At 42.1% G+C, this 20,565-nt stretch overlaps 1 protein-coding gene across 7 annotated transcripts; it reads left to right on the top strand.

Annotated features, from left to right (window-relative positions):
• The first annotated feature begins 2,227 nt into the window (after window positions 1-2,227).
• Window positions 2,228-14,369, top strand: LOC131213838 (neuroglian). Of its 7 annotated transcripts, none has more exons than XR_009156979.1 (8): window positions 2,228-2,278; window positions 2,350-2,476; window positions 2,679-5,489; window positions 5,566-5,897; window positions 6,058-6,268; window positions 9,407-9,525; window positions 12,354-13,311; window positions 13,585-14,369. XR_009156979.1 is itself a non-coding variant. In XM_058208011.1 (8 exons), exons 1-8 carry the CDS (start codon window positions 2,248-2,250, stop codon window positions 13,680-13,682), a joined length of 3,828 nt encoding a protein of 1,275 aa, XP_058063994.1. In that variant the 5' UTR covers window positions 2,228-2,247; the 3' UTR covers window positions 13,683-14,369. The 7 variants fall into 7 exon arrangements, 2 of the variants coding, with proteins under 2 accessions (XP_058063994.1, XP_058063996.1); XR_009156980.1 differs by lacking the exon at window positions 13,585-14,369 and adding an exon at window positions 10,562-12,152 and having other exon boundaries at window positions 12,354-12,487; XR_009156981.1 differs by lacking the exon at window positions 13,585-14,369 and adding an exon at window positions 10,562-12,152 and having other exon boundaries at window positions 9,425-9,525; window positions 12,354-12,487.
• The last annotated feature ends 6,196 nt before the right edge of the window (window positions 14,370-20,565 follow it).

Below are 20,565 nucleotides of genomic sequence, written 5' to 3' on the forward strand. Positions count from 1 at the left end.
AAAAAAGTTCTGGCAATTGGTTTCGGTTGGCTGTTGAAAAGAAAAAAAGGAAAACGTGTGTTTGCCTGTGTGCGCTTGCGTGTGTGACATGACATACCCGTTGCACAATGGCGAGCGCTTGTTTCGCGCTGGGAAAGGGGTGAAAAGGGGGTGATGAAATGACGATTGATGATTGGCGCGGTGGTGGTTGTGCGTTGCCGAAGCGGTCATCATCTTGGTCGTCTTGCCTTGGCGAGCACTGGCTCTTTTTTTTCTCTCTCTCCGCGCGATGATATCATTGCCCGGTTCCGTCCGTTGGCTTCTTCGTGTGGGTATCTCTGAACAGGGCGCCTACCAAGCGGTACATCACTTGAGCATCATCAGCTATCATTGCTGATGATGGTGTGGGTGTTGTGTTCACAGTTGGACCCGCTCTAATAGGTGTCGACACTCGGCATAAGATCTCGGTTGTTGTTTCGAACAGTTAGTAATACCACGGGTAATCGCAACGGATATATTGTTTCAATCAGATGTCCGAATTGTGACACCAAATTGACAGCTGTAATAGGCTGCGATACCGAAGGCGCAAAACACCACTGTAACTGGTAGTTAGTAGAGTTTGAAAAAAAAAATAGTCAGAGACAGAGATGGTGGTTTGTGAAGCAAAAATAAAGTGTTGAGGTCAAGTAAAAGTTTTGTCGCGGAAAAAGAAAAAAAAATAGTGTGCGCGCATGCGGGCAATGTCAACTTTTGCGCGTGTATTTGTGTGACGACAGTGAAAGAATCCCATCGGGAGGAAAATTGTGTTACTTGTGATCCACTTCTCTGCGGCTGGGTTGTAGCTCGCGTGGCGTGTGAAAATAACAACACTTCACCAATTCTCAACGCCGTGTCGTCAACCAGCGAGGGAAGCACAACAATCAACCCAAAATTAACCGACCCGCCCGTGGTAATTGATTTTCAACGAATGTCGAACACACGCGCCGCGGTCGGTCCTGCAAGCATAACGAGAAAGGTCGCAACTTGAGAGGAGCTCTCGTCACGTAACCAAACTCCTCTCGGCTCTCTCGGACGCGCACAATCAACCACCCCGTCGTTCTTAAGAGTGTGCCCCACTGTTGGTCTTCTGGTAAGTGAGACGAACACGATCTGCATATGTGTGTCCCGAAGAAATGCTACGAAGGTGGTTGCTTTAGTGTCGTTACAAACAATCCGAAGGTTGTTGTTTCTGAATGAGAACACAATGTAGGAAGGCTCTCGGAATTGGCCTTCGGATTGTAATCACTTCTCTGTTAAATTTAAAGACTAAATTCTACTACAAAAAGGTGTGTACGTTCTGATTACACGTCGTCACGACAACTGCACGGGGTGGCGGGACCACCTCGAACAGTATTCGCTTTCACAGCGGCAGTTACAGCAATTGAACAAACAACGGCCCGAGTTAAAATTAGAACCATCACAAATGGAAGGGGTTTATTTATTGTCAAGGGATCCATTTTTTTTCTCTTTCGAACTTCTCTATGGTAAAATAAAACCCGTACTTTCGAAGTAGACTAAAAGGAGGTGAGGCAGCCAGGAGGTTGTTAGCACTAGCACACACCCTAACGCGAATCTTCTCCGTTATCCGTCGTTGTTAGTTAGGCTAACCTTTGGCAGTGCCCTAGATTGGTGAAACTCGAGACGACTTTGAACTTTCGGTCGTCAGCTCCACATATGCTCAGAGCTCTTAGGAGGCGCCCCTCTCGTACTCAATCCGTCTCGTCCGACGGTTTCCTTCCCTCGATTCAGCTACGCTGGACAATTTTTGACCCATAATGTCGAAAGCAGCAGCATCATAGAGGATCCTCTGGCTGTGGACTTGTAGTAGATGTTTCCCTCTGGCTATGCTATTATATGTGGCCTCGATGGAATCGATGGAAAGGACCCCCTTGATATGTGGGTCCCCCAGCCAGGACACATCACGAGGCGAATTCGGTCCCGGCCAGCCAGCGGGAGGACGACCGCTGAGAGAGAAAGGAAGAAACAAGAGCTTCACTTGATGTACTAATCGATACACTTTTTTCCTGTTATGTACTTTCAGTTGACCGTGTGACAGATATCTGGAATCTATTGGTGTTGTAGCTACTCGCAATGATGTCTCCTCCCGACAACCGGGAATCTCCAGGGAAAATGAGGCAAAAGAGCAGCAGATCACTCTGCTGCTACACGTCAAAAATCATGCAAGGCAATCTTAAACAGTCCGCTGCAATTGTAGCTGGCGTCGTATTAATGCTCCACGTACTCGTGGTGCACAGTTTGAGTAAGTGCTTTTATATTACGCCACCCGGACGGACCAGACATATGAATGTGCCTTTTGCAACTGAATTGCAGTTCATTCTCCACCGCGCATCATCAAACAACCTCCCCCGGACGAGATGCTCTTCCAAGTGGCACAGCAGGGCGAAAGCGATAAACCCTTTCTGATTGAGTGCGAGGCAGAAGGTGAACCTACGCCAAAGTAAGTAATAACCAATGATTACCCTCAGATCCGTTAAAACAACAATCCTTTCGTTATACTTTACACAGGTCGCTCACTTTTTTGTCTGGTTATAGCGCCAACTAAAGAATTAACTCAATCCTCCTCCGCGTCCTCTCTCTCTCTCTCTTTCTCTGTGCGCATTTCGCTCCTTTCTGATAAATTTTTCGTTCACTCCATTAAGGTATCGATGGATAAAAAACGGAAAAAAGTTCGAGTGGCAAACGTACGATGATCGGATGTCGCAGCAGCCTGGCCGCGGTACGCTGGTGATAACCTCTCCGCGCGACGAAGACCTTGGGCAGTATCAGTGCTTCGCCGAAAACGAGCATGGTACGGCAACCTCGAATTCCGTGTTTGTGCGCAAGGCAGAGCTGAACTCGTTTAAGGACGAACCGGCACAGACGGTTCCGGCCGACGAGGGGAAACCTTTCAAGCTCGTATGCCAACCGCCAGACGGCTGGCCCAAACCGAACGTTTACTGGATGATTCAGAACATGGACGGTGGGATCCGGAGTATCAACAACTCACGCATGACGCTCGATCCGGAGGGGAATCTGTGGTTCTCGAACGTTACGCGCGACGATGAGTCGAACGACTTCTTCTACGCTTGCGCCGCGTCGTCGATGTTCAGGAGCGAGTATAAGATCGGCAATCGAGTACTGCTGCAGGTGATGCAGACGGGCGTCTCAGCTGCGCAGAACCGGCACCCACCGAAGCGCCAGTATGTGTCGCGCAAGAACGAGGTCGCTCTAAAGGGTAAGCAGGCGGAGCTGTTCTGTATCTACGGTGGCACGCCTCTGCCGGAAACGGTGTGGACGAAGAATGGGCGTGCGATCATCTGGAACGATAAGATACAGCAAGACAACTACGGCAAGTCAATCAAGATACGGCGCGTCGCATCCGAGGACGCCGGCACGTACACCTGCGAGGTATCGAACGGGGTCGGCAACGCGGACTCGTACTCAATCAACATGGGCGTGAACGCGGTGCCGTACTTTATCATCGAGCCAGAGATCGTGAACGCGGCCGAGGGCGAATCGGCCGAGTTTCGGTGCGCGGCCGTCGGTGACCCAAGCCCCAATATCATGTGGATCCACAACGGGAAACCGATCCAGCAGAGCCCGCGCAATCCGCGCCGCGTGGTCAGTCCCAATAGGATCTACTTTAGCAAGCTACAGAAAGAGGACACTGGCAACTATGGCTGCAACGCGACCAACTCGCTCGGCTACGTGTACAAGGACGTGTACCTGAACGTGCTAGCGCTGGCACCAGAAATTACCGATCCGCCCAAGCGTGAATTCACCGTGGACCAACGCAACGTGACAATGACGTGCCGGGTGTTTGGGGCACCGAAGCCACAGGTAAAGTGGATACGCAACGAGCGCGAGCTGACTGGCGGCCGCTATCAAACGTTACCGACCGGGGACCTCTTCATCCGGGACGTTAAGTTCGACGATGCCGGCGAGTACACGTGCCACGCGGTCAACAAACTCGGCTCAAAGACTGCATCCGGTGAGCTGATCGTGAAGGAGCACACCGTCATCAACGAGCCGCCGAAGGACTACGAGGTGGAGGCGGGCACGACCGCAACCTTCCGCTGCAACGCTGTGGCTGACTCGTCGCTCGAGCTGATGATCGAGTGGCTCACCAACGGTGAGGTGATTGATTTCGAAACGCAGCCGCGCTTCATCCGCACATCGGACAACTCGCTCATGATTGCGAAAACGATCGAGCTGGACACCGGTACCTACAGCTGCTTGGCGAAGACGGAACTGGATGAGGTTATGGCGAACGCGACGCTCACCGTAATGGACCGACCGAATCCCCCGACGATCGAGTACGTCACCTGCTGGGAAAAGATGGCGAAGATCGTATGGTCCTCGAACGGGGACAATCGGTCACCAATCCTTCACTACATCCTCGAGTACAACACCTCGTGGACGCCGGATACCTGGGGTGTACTGTGGGAAGACATACCCGGTACCGATCTCTCCTGGGTGATCAATCTTTCGCCGTGGAACAACTACACGTTCCGCCTGATTGCCGTCAATAAGGTCGGCCAATCGCTTCCGTCGCCACACAGCGAAGTGTGCACGACTCCGACGAACGTTCCGTTCCAGTACCCGGATGGGGTCGAAGGGGAAGGTACCGAGCCACACAATCTCGTCATCAAGTGGAATCCATTGGCAGAAGTCGATCATAATGCCCCCGGTTTCCACTACCGAGTCTACTGGCGCCGGATGATAGATAGTGCAACGTGGAGCTCGGTGGACGTACACGACTGGCGCCAGTCCTCGTACACGGTGGAAAGTTTGCCTACCTTCACCCAGTACCACATCAAGGTTGTTGCGGTGAACGATCGGGGCGAGTCCAACGTTGGGGGCATGGAAAAGTTCGTCTTTTCCGGCGAGGACACACCACTCGACGCACCGACCAACTTCACGTTGATTCAGGTTACCGGACCCTCGACCGCGATTGTTAGCTGGAATCCAGTGGCGAACGAGTCGTTGCGTGGTTACTTTAAGGGCTACAAGATTCAAACCTGGACCGAGGCGGACGGCGAGGAGAACCTGCGCGAGGTGCTCATCACCGCCGACTCGAAACAAGCCCTCGTTACTGACTTTGTGCCGGACTCTACCAACTATGCACGCATTTTGGCATACAATGGGCGCTACAATGGACCGGCCAGCACTACCATTTCGTTCGACACGCCCGAAGGCGTACCGAGCACGATCCAGTCGCTCGAAGCATACCCGCTTGGTTCGTCCGCCTTCCTGCTGCGCTGGAAGCGTCCGCTGCAACCAAACGGTAAGCTCACCGGCTACAAAATCTACTACGAAGAGATCAAGGGCACGACTGTTGGGCCGCGGTCCGAGCGTGAACCGCACATTGCCGATCCGGCTAGATTGGAGGCGAAACTTGGTCGCCTCAAGCCCAGCTCGAAGTATCGCATTCACGTGGTAGCCACCACGAAGGCAGGCGAAGGACAAGAGTAAGTATGCACGCCACCACGCGTTGAGTTGTTGGTTCTCTTCTTATTTTGATTTGCCCACCCTTTGCTTCCACAGCTTTCACATCGAACGCGCGACTTTGTCCAGTGTGGGTATGCCACCGGATGTGCCGAATTTCAGCTGGGAAAATCTGCCCTCCGATAACGGGCTGGCTAACGTGAAGGTGATGTGGTTGCCACCACTCGGTGGTAAAACCGGTTCGCACTTCTACGTTAAGTACCGCATCAAGGACCAGCCGGCGTGGCAGATGACAGACGCCGAGGTGTACGAAAATTTCCTCGTCGTGCGGGGTATCAACCCAAATCACCTGTACGAGTTCCGCGTCGTTTCAGTCGATGGGGAATACGAGACCGAATCAGTCACGCAAGAAGTCGACACCTACGGCATCCGTATGTTGCGTCTAGTTTTTTTTTAAACATCTTAACTATAACTTTTTCTGTTGCTAATAATCGAAACGCTCAAAGTCTAGAGTGTTATTGTTTACACATATTTTTAACCTTCGCCATTTGTGCGGCGTTCCACTTGTCCGGTTCACTGTACCCCCTACAGAGAGTTCGGTACGCGTCGACGACAACATAGCGACCGCCGGCTGGTTCATCGGCATGATGCTTGCCATTGCCTTTTTGATTCTGGTCCTGATCATCATCTGTATCGTAAAACGTAACCGTGGCGGCAAGTATGACGTGCATGATCGCGAACTGCAAAACGGTCGCAACGACTACACCGAGGAAGAGGGCGGTTTTCCCGAGTACTCGCAACCGTAAGTGGCTAGAGAATGAGCGACCGGGGGTTCCTTGTCTGTCTGTCTCTCTCTCTCTCTCTTTCTTTCTCTAGTTTTCTTCCTCTGTCTATCTCTATATTTTTCCATTCAAAAACAACGGTCCAAACCGTTCCGACGTGATTGCTCGACTAGTTAGTAGTATTAGATGTCAGCTGCTAATCACTCTCCCCATACGAGATAATTTTAAAACCACTCCTCAAATCACGCTACTGTCTTTCCGCTATAACTCGTTACTTAGTAAGAGACATTATGAGCATCACCATCATTCATAGCTAGAGAACATTCGAATCGTCTATCCCTCGGGTGGTTATGCCAAAGTATTTAAAAGCGTAGCGCCGCTCTAGTTAATCGAAAACATTTTCCCATGAGGAGCAATTCCGTTTGAGTTTGCACATTTTAAGAAACATAAATGCAAATCGCCAAAAGGTGATCAGTAAATTGGTCATATTTTGGTGAATTTTTGTCGGCTACGAATGCGTCTGACCACGACGATCTTCTTTTATTTGTTATCTCCGGGTGACATTATATGCATAGCTTTAAAATAAGACTCTGATGCCATATCATTAGTCGTCATATTTATAATGCACTTCATAGATCCTTTCATACATGTATGTGTGTTGAATTTGACGACGTTTTATACATTCGTCGGTTTGATTTCTGTTTTATATTATATTATCACATAGTATAATGTGACTATATAATGCATACTCACTCTCTGTGTGTGCGGTGAACCAATAACCTGTTTTTGCCGTGGTTTTCCTTCTGCGCTACTATTATTGATTTTGTGCTTACATTTTGTTTACCATACCAGTGTTTCTTTTTTGAAATTGCACCCATGTTTTACCCGGCAAAAACCTCGCAGCTTTGCTTTAGCGAAAACCCTCGGTTTCTAGCATTGGCTCTATGCGTGGGATTGTACAGTGTGCGCGTTTGTGTGTGTTTATGTTGCTTATTCAGGAAATACATATAAGCACATGAGTTACACGAAAGTCTACCAACCGCTGCGGGGTCAACAAAAGTCTACCAACCACTCTCGATGGTATTAAGGTAATGGTTTTATGTCAAATCAGTTGCCTCCTAGCACCACCACACTTTTATCTACGTAAAGGCGATACCAAGTCATGGTTTCTCGATCGTTAATAACACTGTAAGATCAACAACATAAGTAGCTTTTTATCGGTTTTAAGTTTTTTTAATGAACAGAGAACCTATAACTATTTATCGCCTGGACTTCATGTAGCCAACATATAAGACGGTGCTAGTAGCGAACTGCCTTTAGTTTTATGGAGTTATTCTAACACGGGGTGAAAAGCAGCTAGTTAGGTATTAGGTATTTAAGTGCAGTAATACCGTTGATTTGAAAGTGAGGACTGACATGTCCTGGACAGACTGATTTGGTAGCGTCACTATGATGTGTTCCAGTTTGGAATAGCATGATGCTTCGAAAATACTATGTCGATATGTCCATCGTATATTCGAAGCATTGTTTACATTTACTTTCATTTTTACAGCTACATTTTTGTACAATGTCTACTCTTGTTTTTGAGAAAAGCAATACCGACATGCTTCTGATTACCTGTCAAACCATTTTGTAACATGTTAACCAACGTTTTCCACAAGAAGCCAATTACATATTTTTGCTAATACATTATTGTATATGCTACATTTATATATTATTATACTATGGGCACTTTCGTAGTGCACATTTTTACCTAAATTGCATACAAAGTCGTAGTTGCTACTTCCATTAACGATACCCACACTCTTACAAGACACAATATATAACACTGTTCGTACATTTTTATATATTGTGATCAAGAAAAAGGAGCATTGCATCGTACATACTTTCTCAACTGCTATATTTAAATGTAAATTCTCTCTACTGTACCTCATTCCGTTCTATGCTATCGTTTTTAACTGTGCTATTGGTGATCTATTTTCGGTTTGCTCTAACCTTTCATATAAATGCATCTAGTAGATTGGCTAGCTCTGATTGTCTAACTAAATACATCTAATCACTCTCAAACAACAAAGGGGGTTTCAGTTCGTTTTATATCTATCTTACATCCTGGACTTTCTCTACATTGCTAAGCATTTTATGACCGTCTCTCTAAAAATTTCATTAAAAGCATATTTCGCTTAAGCATTAACAACTGGATTTTTGCTTCACAAAAAGAATTTCACTTATTGGTTTATTAAAACGGACTGTACAACATTATGTAGTTTATATATCCAAACAAGGCCCACAATTATACTATTTACAGTATTTTGAAATCTAATGTACACTTACTTGGCTTTTAACCTTTTGAAACCTATCTCTTTTGAAGTTTTCTTCTCATATTAGTTGTAGCGAAATTCCGTTATGAGATCACTAAAATTGATATGAAATCACTTGTTCCAAATAAATTGTAATATCAATGAAATCTTGAAAAAAATGGACACGTGATGGATTGATCCAAATCGATTTGATTGAAATGCAGATCGATATGGTTTTATCCTGATAAAATTCAATTTAGCCTGCAGAAGTTTCAGGTTTAATTTTATGTCCAAACAAAACGGTGTGTTTTTTTGAGTATATGTAGCAAAAACGTCAGTTGTTGTTTCTTTGGCATAGAATGACCTTTTAATTTTGGTAATAATCACAATCAAACACTACTGACAATCTATTTGCCAAGAGTAATTCAAATGAACGAGATTATCTAACCCACATCACAACTAGCTCTGTCATTTGTTTTGTTTTCCTCATTTTCCTTGGGCAAACGCCATCGACTATTTTATGTGATGATACTACCACATTGATTTTATGTACATTTAATTGGAAAATAAGATAGTCAACATATTATACGCACTGTTAAATAGTACAAAAGTATTAAGAACGGGACGTATGAACTTTGGCCCCTGAGAGTCGGATCCTTCCGTTTGAGTAATGATGTCCTTCAATCAGTCTGTCTTTATCCTTTTCCGGCCTATGGTGCCGCAAAGTAGAGCAAAGTAAGAAAATAGAGTTCCACCAATTCTTTCCAACCTTCCCACGCGTAGGAGTCGAAATATGTACATTTCAAAAACCATAGCCAAGGACGGTAACCGTCCACTGCTTTGATACCAAATGGAGTTTAGTGTTTTACGTGATTACAGTTTGGACAATAAAAGCCAGGGTCGACAATCGCTGAACTCGCAAAAAGTAGGACCGGAAAGTGATACAGATTCCATGGCGGAATACGGTGAAGGTGATACAGGTAATGTTGTTGTTTATGCTACCATCTCTTCTCACTGATTCTCCACACCTATCTGCAAAATTTCATTTTTCTACAACATTTTCATCTGCTGCATTCACTCATCCACTCACTTTCTCTCTGTCTCTCTGTCTCTCTTTTTCTCACAAAATATTACTTTCTTTCATTTATTCATCAACCTAATTCATCTCTTGTGCCATGCATCAGTTATTAGTACTTTGGGTTAGTAAGAACAATATTTCATTTTTAGCTCCAGTTTGTAGTTCGATAGGACAGTTTACATAGTATATACTATACAACAGTAATTTTAAGACAATCGCACCAACGGTAATGGCTTCGTTTGTTTTTAATATCTCGTCCGTATTTAAAGAAGGATGCCTCCAAATTTTATCCATAGTTATGCATGTGCTGGTTATACAAAATGCTGTCCTGATATAAAAACGATTATTTTTGCCATTCAATACTCTTCCGCCGAAGCATAACAGCAAATTTGTGCTTTAATGTTTTTTACTTTTGATTTTCCCATTAATTTTTGTTTTCCATTTTTACGCGTGTGAAGTTTCGGGTTTTGTTGCATTATTATATATGATCATGGTTTCTCTAACGTTTTTGTTTTATATTCGTATTAAATCAATGAGTTCCGTTATCCTTTTTTGTACTATCTTAAGCTTTGCCAATGAATGATTTATATTTTCGATTTGCTTGAGGTTTGTGTACCAGTTAATTAAACAGATGTAGATTAATGCAATATTGAGATTTCATTTACTAAAATGACATATTTGTTTGTATCACTATTTCCTACACAAATTTATTTCTATTACTAACTCTTGCACGTACGTACAAAATTGTATGATTTTCTTAATATGTCTAAACATTTTGCTTAAATTTGTTTTAAATTCAGTTTTATTTTTCTTCTTTTTTCTTTCTATATTTCCAATGGCGTTTGGCATATATGGCATATATATACATATATATTTGTTTTTTGTTTGTTCTTTGTTTACACGACGTTAATCGCCGATCGCGCTTTGACGTTCCGCAGAAGGTATGAATGAGGATGGTTCCTTTATCGGGCAATACGGACGGAAGGGAGAGAAAAATACTGACAGCAATTCACAAGCGTTCGCAACATTAGTTTAGTTTTATACGATTTACTCTATTCATAGTTAGTGATCGGCTTGCTGTAACGTCGTCGGGTCGAGTCCAATTAACGGAGAAAGGTCATATTTTGCGATAATGACGAAATGGAATAGTCACAGTGAGAGCAGCTAGAGGCGGGCGGATCGTGTACAGGAAGAGATAACGAGCACAAACTGTTCATAAGCTTCCAAGCAGGCCATTTCATATTTTACAAAAGAACAACACATGATTACCCCGGTCCGTTATTCTAAGATACAAAAAAACACATGATTACACTATTGTAAAGATTTTTATTCGAAAATTTTTTCTCATTATACTTTAGGACACTGATAGTTCGTTTATTTTATTTCAAGTACCCATTTTACAGTGGATGGAAAATGTTTTGCCTGTATTTTGATCTGGAAAGATTGGATAAGTGCTTACCAATCGAAGAGATTTCCATCGATCAATTAAGTATTAGATCTACACTGTTTTCAACTTTTTCATTGGAATTTTCTCGGTTTTTGCCGTTGGTAATTTATAGTTTTGCTCAGACACTCTAACTCTAAGTTCCATTAAAGCAGTTTCTGCGTTCCTCTTTCCCTCTCATTCCTGCTCCCTCTCAGCCTTAGTGCTCAACGTTAATTGATTGGCGAATCTCTAGGTCAATCTTTGTGTAGAGTTCTGTTAGGTCGTTAAACTTTAAGCTCAATTCGAGAATTGTCCATTAACATGTAGCACCTAGCTGAGGTATTTTTTATTCTGTAAAAATCGCAGTTATACAATCACAAAGGCCTTATGCGTATGGGTGCGCAAAACTGCAGGCATCTTATCGAGGTTAAACAGCGATCAGATAGGAAGAGTCGAGCACATTGAAATACGAGCATGAATCAAAAGTTCAACATTACAGGATTTTAATAATTACTGACCGTTATGTTATCATAATTCAATTTACAAGGTCCCTATTTCCATTGCACTTGGTTACAGTTCATAGTTTTGAGGATATCTATTTTTTATCTAAAGATTTTCATACCCATGCATACATAGAGGCTGATGTAAAGCAATACACATTGAACGAAGCTTTCATTATTTGGTGAGCGCGCATATAAACCCCCGAAAATAGTATATTTTAGATTTAGAGTGTTGCATCTAGATGAACGTGAATGTTGTCGAATTTTTACGCCTTCTAGACAAGAAAAAAAATTAAAACATATATCCTCCTTCGTCGAAACGTGTGAATCGTATCGGGCGATTAACTGGTAAAAGAAGAAGCATACAAGCCTCGAATTGGAAAACGAGAAAACGAATTTTGCTGATGAAACGACAAATCAGGGAAAGAGTCGTTTCGAGAACCTGCTCCGCGCGCACATATACGAAAATAAGAATCCTGCCGATTTGTGTTCTACTTATGGGTTCCTTACTGCGAAGTTCTTCTATTGCAACGACGAGATGATGGTGCCTTAGAAATAACCTTTTTATGGTTTCATCCTAGATCTGAATGCTTACGAATATAGGTATTACTTTTTTTATTCTTTATTCAATTCAATATTTGTTAGATTCATTCGTGATTAACATTAGTTGCCAAACACATTCATGCGCCTGCAGAAACATTTTTCAATTATATGTTTCGAGATTTTAATGTTGTAATTTTTCTCTTTTATGGAATACTGCTACTCAATCGGCGTTCCCTGCTCATGTTGAATTACCACTGGCAGGCGGTCAGTTCACTGAGGATGGATCCTTTATCGGACAGTACGTACCTGGCAAACCCCCGGTCAGTGCCCAGTCGACGCCACAAAACCCTTCGCTGCAAGGTGCGACCACCGCTACTTACGTCTAAAAGTAATGAATGAATCATCGCAAATAAACACGCGTATAAAAGATAAACGAGATGCGCCAGCTGATTTGCGATAGGGAACCATCAGCCAACGCCAACCGGCTATCAACTCCAAATTACACTGGCACGGAACAGAAAGTTGTTGTGTCCATCTATCGGCTATATTAGGCCGCATCGCCGCTTGTTTAGTTCTGTATCGTTTCATGGATGTTTCTACCATACATAAACCGAGCTGGAAAAGGGATGTGAAAATGTTCTGCGCATGTGGCATTCTACTAGCGAACGTACGAAGGAGAGCTTACACTAAGCAGAGCATTTGAACGTAAAAGGAAAAATAGTGTTAACATCGTCACATAATGTACTATAGAGACGTGTACGTGCATACTGTCAAGCAAAGATGCAAAGTTTTCGATGCTTGCTTTGGACTGATTGCAGAGAGGTGTATTGTTTGTTTTACGTTAAATGCTTATGTCGCGGAGGTTAAAATAGTTTTTAATTCTATTTATCAGTTGTGCGTATTCAATATCCCTTTCGTTAACTTGCTTTTTCCACGTTACTTTATGCAGCTATATACATACTTCTGACGGTCTTTCACTGTGTGCACAGCGCCGTTAAAGAATCTCGAAAGCGTTCAAGCAATAGTCCTTTAAACGCATTTTCCATTTTAGAAATCAATAGCAAAAAAAATCATGACAAAATTCAAGTGTACAGGATACTCAACATTTTTTATGCAAGTAAAACAAAACGACGGTGTTCAAATGATGTGGATTTTGAAGTATTGTACTCCACTGAAACCAGCCATCCCAATAGGAGCGATGATTGGCAAAGTTTGAAAAGTAAGCTTTTTTCTTAACGTATCTCCAATACATGTTCTTACTCTTACTTCTTACTTACTGTTCTTCTTACATGACTATAGCTGTTGGCTTTGCCTACTTCCTTGTTCTTTTTCGAATCTCATTACAAACTGGATCTCGTTCACTCGATTAAATGCCTGCGTAGAGACAGTGACGTTAAAGTGTCTTTGTCCGCATTACGCATGAGCGAAAGAGAAAAAAATTCATATTTTCTATTTTAGTTATTTTTAATATCATTATACGTCACATTTTTAGTTGGTTCTCTCTCGACTCCATCTGAGCAGTCCGGCAGTACCAGGAAGCGAGTCGCTCAGAATTCACCGTGCCGTCCTTCAGGCGTAATCTATAACTAAGCTCTACAAAACCAACGTGAACAGAACAAAACAAACGAGAAATCTATAAGAACATTCTGTTCGTTAAACATGTTGTTGTTAATATTATATAGAACATCCTGATATCGTATGTGTTTATAAAATATGAGTAAAAATCGATCCAAGTCTGTAAACGATCAGCCCATGGTAGCTTTGTGAATTAATAGGAAAAGTATTGAAAACAAAATATTAAGTATGAGTATAATTTCTGTTGTTATAATTTTGTTCGTATCGAATTTTGAACATTTTTTTCGGTTTGCTTCCGTTTCATTTAGTTTACCATAAGTGGCAAAAGTTAGCACAAATAATACTTTGCGCAAAACGATGTTTTTTTGTAAGGTAACCAGGATGTCAATTTTGCTGCCAGTTAATAACCAACCACACAGACTACAAACGAACTATACGAACGATTATTGTTTATTATGCAAACGAGTATAATAGGAAGATACATAGAATGGTGTTGTGTCAAAAAATTATGATCACAAGCGGAGGGAAAGTAGTACGACTTACTGAAGGCCAACACTCTACAAAGCATCGCTTTCTTGGTCCATTGTGAAAGGACTTCATGAAAACAATGCTTGTTCTTCTCGAATAATTGAATTATAAAATTTTATACTCTTTTTTTAAATATAGTTTGTAATAAAGCATAACCAGAAGCATTTCGTTTTAGTTCGGTTTGTTTTATTTCTGTTTCGATTTCAGTGTTGCTTTTCGTTACTAGTTTATTTGTGTTTTTCATGTTTTCTTTGAAAGGTTTTTCGTTGTTCAGTTTTTTATCGACAATGCTGTATGAACCACGAACCAATTAAATAAGCCACACGTAATCGTGGTGGCATCACGTTTATAAATCATTCATCAACAGAGCACGGGTTCGTCGACGAAAAAGAAGGAAAATCAGTCCACAATATGCCAGAACATTTCCTGGCTATAGACAATCTGAAATAGCAGTTTTGACCAATTTCACAACTCATTTGATTTTCATTTCGTTTGAAAGACAATTTGCCTAGACAACGGCAGCACGGTGCCATGTTGGGAAATGTTCTTTTATAGCGTGGGCTGCTTGTGTTACGCAAGCAGAAATGCGCTGCAAGACAACAAAGAACAGATTGAGACGGCATAAGCAAATACACAGGGTCCTAGTCCAAATATACTACGAAGAATGAAGAAAAAAAACAATGGAAAGTTCTTTTATGGAAGTAAGCACACGATAAAAGGAAAATATGCAGAAAATCAAGAGGTGTGCCAATAGTCACCGGCTCTCTCTTTAGCATATATTTACTTTGTGTTTCTACTGTACGCTTCATCAAAATTGATAGACAAGAAAAATGTAGAAAAAAAACGTTACGTAGAGTCGATCTTCACCGCAGCCCTCCTGATGGATCATCACTGCAACACTGCCACCAATTATCATGCGAGGGTGTGTTGCTGGCTTTTAGCACATAAGAATTGTTCTGTTATATAGCGCTGTTGCTTTACAAAGTAACCTTTAATTATTTCTCCCAAGTCTTCTCATCGCTTTTGAATGGAACGCCATGGGATAAACTGTTTAACGGAGTGCTTCATCGCTAATGAATTGTATGCTAAGGCTTTCTTTTCTCTCTTTCTATTGTCGTGAAATATTATCAAATAGTAGCAGTCACCATCTGCTGCTTCGTACAGGATACATTAAAAGCATGATAAATATAAGCTCAGGCAGCTTGTTTGGCATTTGGTCATTAGGAAAGTGTTAAAAGAAAACAAAAACGAAATTGTAAAGATGTGCTATACTGGATCCTGCAGTAGAGGCACGCAAGGTCTAATTACAGGTAACAATGCCGACCGGCGCCAACCATTTTACTAGCAGCACTGGCAAACTCCAAGAAATGGTATGTCGAATGTTCCGGGAATGATTCGTTTTGGGGAGAATCGCATCATGGACGAGCTGGGGAGAGTAGTGGCGTGTGCAGTGGAGTAGATAGGTGATAGGTGATTTAGCAAGTTGGGGCCATTATCGGAATAGACGGAGGATGTTCGATTATGTTGTGTGAAAAAGAAAAACATCGTGCTGCGTTTTTCATATAAAAATCGAATCCGGAATCAAAACAATCATACATAACTCATAGCGTGCATATACGAAAGAGATGTAATGTGCACAAGGTGTTGCAGATTTTTTCGATTGTTTAATTACTACTTTTGTCAGAAAAAAGGAACATCCGAACTGGCAAAAGACGCAAAGAAAGAGGAGTGCATATAATATTAGTCGCTTTGTGTAGAAACGTATGCAAGACGCGTACGCAGACGTTCATTTTAGTAGACCTAGCCGTTGAATATGATTGGTAGAGGTGATCGGTAAAAATATTTGGTTGGAATATGTTGCGCGATCGGTATCGTTTTATATGATATTTACAATTACGCTTTCGCGAGCTGATTCATTTGGTTAATCTCGTTTTTCACTGTAACGATATAAGTTAATGAATAATACTTAGTATTTAGGAAGCTGTGCATATAATAGCGGAATACGGCGCATGTGAACCAACATGGTTAGGGAACTGAATGTAAGGATTATAGACTGTAAACATAAAGAAAAACACGTCTAGATTATATCGCGCAAGTGCTTTTTATATAATTATTATTAAATATAAAACCAATACTTGGATTTCGAATTGCCTTGTTTGTGGAGGAAAAGGAAAAGCATTTACTTCGTAAGGACGAAAAATAGATCCACGCTTAAAATTGTTCTCTCTCCATTCACTCACTTCCCTGTTCCCAATTAGATCCTGTTTTGTTTACGAATCATCCTATTCGTTGGCCTTCCGCTTAACACTGACATCATTCTTTAAAGCTAAAGATAAAACGCTTAGAACAAAACATTGTTCACCTTTAGAGCAGTCATTGTGCTTCTTGCGTTTTGCAGTCTTGAAACCGTACAACTGGATAAACCGACATTTTAGGATAACCCCGTAAATCCGGTGCGCAAGGTCCAGGTACTGATCAGCAAACAAAGAACCATTAAAACAACAACTAAATGGTGGGCCATGGAAAGTAGCAACAGTGTGCAAAACATAAAACCGATCAATGCTACTAGGCTCGTGGGACACACGAACATTATTCTCTTCTAAATTGATACTTCATAGATTCTTTATAATACTAATACTAAACCCACTAAGGGCGTACGAATATGAAGGGAATCACAGAGAAAATAACATCTACATTATGTTAAACAAACCAAATAAAAATCCACAGGATGAACAAATAACATACTAACTTGAATAAGGATTCACAAGTGCAACACAAATCACGATTTGATTAGCTCTTCAAAACAAGGTTTAGGGATAGTAATGGTGCGTTCAATGCTTCGCCGAATTTTGTGGCGTCTTGATATTTTTACACTTCATTTTAAATTTTTGTTGTCACAGAAACGTTGGACCAGGTATTCAGAAATTATTTCTTCTTCGTTTTATTGCTTCGGTAGACATCCTTCAAGTAGTAGTCCCATGATGATGTTTTATCCTAGAGCGGAAACTAGAATGAATGAGAAGAGCTTGAACACAAACCGGATCAGTGCGCAATATAGAAGAGGATGAGGAGAAAACGACCCATAGGTCTCGGAGTGTAAAAAATCAATACAGATATGAAAAGCTGGATTTTTCCGAAGCACACATAAACACGCACATATATTGGCACAACAACTGCTAATCGCCAGATAGGCCTTCTCCAGGTTACTGGAGATTTTACTACTGTTTCGGTCTGCCTAGGTCGGATAGTCAATCCTATAGCGTGAAATGGGGCCCGCAAACACGTGTGTCGCCAACGAGTGCTGCCATTTAGGCCTCTATCGCTTATCATGAAGCAACTGCACAAAGATGTACACACCACCATTACAGTAACCCAATAAAATACAGAAGCGCAGTGCCCGACGACTCATGGAACACTGTTTGTATGTATATTAATTATTAGACTTGTGGAACTCTATACTTTCAAACAGTAAATTCCACATTAGATATAGGCCGGCGTGAACGGTGACACGATTTTGGAAAACGTGGTTCGAACCACGGGCATGCAATTATCGGCAAACGGTGATGAAGGTGGGGTGATTTGGTATTAGAGTAACAGATATATTTTTGCAGTTTGACCTTAGATCATTCGGCTCGTATTGATCGATACATGATCGGTTCCTATGAGAAAAGGTGTCATTTCGAACCGTGACAGTGCATCACCTTGAATGCAACAATTTCAGCAGTGATAATACGGCTTTACCCGTGGTGAAAAATAAAATAATAAAAATAATATCAGACATATTTATCCCACCATGTGGCAGTGACCTGGCTGGGGATGTATTTACAGTTTATGGTAAAACAACTTAACATATGCAATGCAAACTACAACAGCGATTTGCAGCTATTCAGCATTACATCGAGGGGAACAGAAAACTTGAAAATCCTAGATGAAGCATTACTTACATTTCTATACGGGACTTTGATAAATCTATTTGAATTTATTGGAACGTCGTCCGTGAGTAGTAAAATGTCAGTAGAACTCACAGCAACTAGCTAAAAAATAAATACACAATAAACCAATTGTCATCGAAAGCGTTGGATCCGCATAACCTAAATGAAACGCTTACTTATAAAATAATATAATTTGGATTATTAGACAAGGCAAGCGTCAACTTAAAAAAAAAGTGTAACTATCAGATTTGTGACGAAATAAATAACTCTTAAGGCCCTATCATGAAACTCGAACGGGAACTCTAACGGTACAGTGAAAACAGCAAAAGAGAAAGCAGAATACAGCAAGAGAGAAGGCAGAAAGAGAAAGCTATAGCAAAATGTACTCAAAAGAACGTTCGAGTTTCGTAATAGGCCCCCCTTACGGGCCTATTACAAAACTCAAACTTGAACACGAAGTTCACATTTTGCTATCGCGGCACTCGAGTTCGAGTTTCCGTATCGAGAGCTTTCGACTGGATGAACTTTTTTTGTCAAACGATCAACTACTCACAGGATTATGAAGCTCGAACGAATGGTCGTATTCGATATCCGGCTTCCGTCTATTTTTTGCAACGGAAAGAGCCGTTCTGTTAGGATGTCTTTGATTTTATCAATTAGTTTGTATTGTTTATGCTGCGCCGTGCAATGAGAATGATAATTTCAAAGATAGTTTATATTTGGGTGATGAAAAAATCAACTTGTCAAATTTTCATCGCACTATTTTCTCTAACGGAGCTTCTCTAACTAAAAACCGTGATCCCGGCACTCGAGTTCGCCATTCGGGTTCGAGAAGTCAAGTGTTCGAGTTTCATAATAGAGGGTGGTATGGGTCGTCGCCCCGGAGCCCCGACTCGTGGTGCAGTATTTTTTCCATGAAACGTTTGGTAGTCCTCACACATCCTTGCCAGGTCCGTTTCCTCACGCTCCTTCCAGGGAGTCCGACATCCTGGACCCTTTAACAACTAGTGCAACAAGAATGCACAGCAACCTTTCACCAAATTGAATAGGTTACTCTCTCTCTCTCTCTGTCTCGATTATGAAAAATAATCCGTTCCGGTTTTTTTTCTTCTTAGCTTTTCGTAAAAGACACCGCTGTTTCGTTGTGTAAGTTTTTGTTATGAAATATATCTCGATGTGATAATTATCGGCCACTCGGAGAAGGTTTGCCCGACGTTCACCTATATTTTTTGGATTCGCATATCAGCATTTATAATTTGGTCAGGTTGCTAAAATCTCACAAGGAACTCGTCCGCCCTCGGCGTTAGTAGCGGCGACGGCGAATTCTGGGGAGTTGTTGGGGACGGACTACACCGCGCTAGGAAGTAATCTAGCACTCGGTCACCTCATTAGTTGCCACGAAATCGGCAACCTCAGACACGCTCTCTCGGTCTGCCCGTTGCTGTCCATACGAGGGCTGATCAAAAAATGTTCGCGACATTTGAATTTCCACGGGCTACGTATATCCGATGTTTTTGTGGCGTATGGCAGTGACTTTTGGTGAAAATTTCGGCCACCTTGAGTCAATCAGTCAATTTTTCGCCGATCGTTGATTTTTGTGTACTCCTAAACTAATTGACCACGAGCCGGTAATTTATGTTTTCCAAACAGGAAAAAGTCACCCAGGTCCAGGGTCCAGATCTGGGTTAATGGCGATGGCTTTGGCATCATTAATTTGTAGGTTTTCGCAAAAAATTCGCGCACAAGCAACGATGGTAAACTTCGTGTAGCTTCGTGGTCTGTTCAAAAGTTTTCGCTACTTTTTGGTTTCGATTTTGGATTTCGCGTTTGTGGCGGATTGCTTCGCGCAAATTGTGCATAAGTTACAGGTTACGGACCATTCTGTTCGTTACGGACCATTCTATCTTTTGGCAACAACTCATGATGACTTAATAGCTTCACCTTAAGCCACAGTCAACATTTCGATCGTGTCCGAGCTCCAAATTTCAGTTTTCACACAAAATTTGATGAAGATTCTTTGCCATCCATTTTTCGGAATAGACAAAAATCGACGATGGTCCAAGCTTTGTATTGTTCTCTCCTTCGACCGTTTCTTGAGTATGCTTGTGTGGTTGGGCATCCGCACTATCAGTGCTGGGTTGATCGTATTGAGGCCATACAGCGCAAGTTCACCAAGATAGCCGCTCTTAGACTATTTTAGTACGCAGCTGATCGACAACCTAATTGTAAAAAGCGCTGTCTTCTACTTGGTCTACCTTCACTCGAGCATCGGAGACAGGCAGCACAGGCTGTGTTCGCTTTTAAGATTTTGACTTCACGTATTGGCTCGCCAACACTCCTGCCTCGTCTAAATTTTTCTGCTCCTGTCCGTTATTTTTAAACTGACTGTTTTAAATAAATAAATAAATAAATAAATAAATAAATAAATAAATAAATAA

The sequence above is a fragment of the Anopheles bellator genome, chromosome X (assembly GCF_943735745.2).
Source record: "Anopheles bellator chromosome X, idAnoBellAS_SP24_06.2, whole genome shotgun sequence".
Lineage (NCBI taxonomy): Eukaryota > Metazoa > Arthropoda > Insecta > Diptera > Culicidae > Anopheles > Anopheles bellator.

Bases quoted from the DNA above. Each gene is read 5' to 3' on its own strand.
- LOC131213838 (XM_058208011.1), top strand. From the start codon at position 2,248: ATGCTCCACGTACTCGTGGTGCACAGTTTGA. The intron at 5,490-5,565 runs GTAAGTATGCAC...TTGCTTCCACAG, and splicing joins AAGGCAGGCGAAGGACAAGA to CTTTCACATCGAACGCGCGA. The intron at 5,898-6,057 runs GTATGTTGCGTC...TACCCCCTACAG, and splicing joins AGTCGACACCTACGGCATCC to AGAGTTCGGTACGCGTCGAC.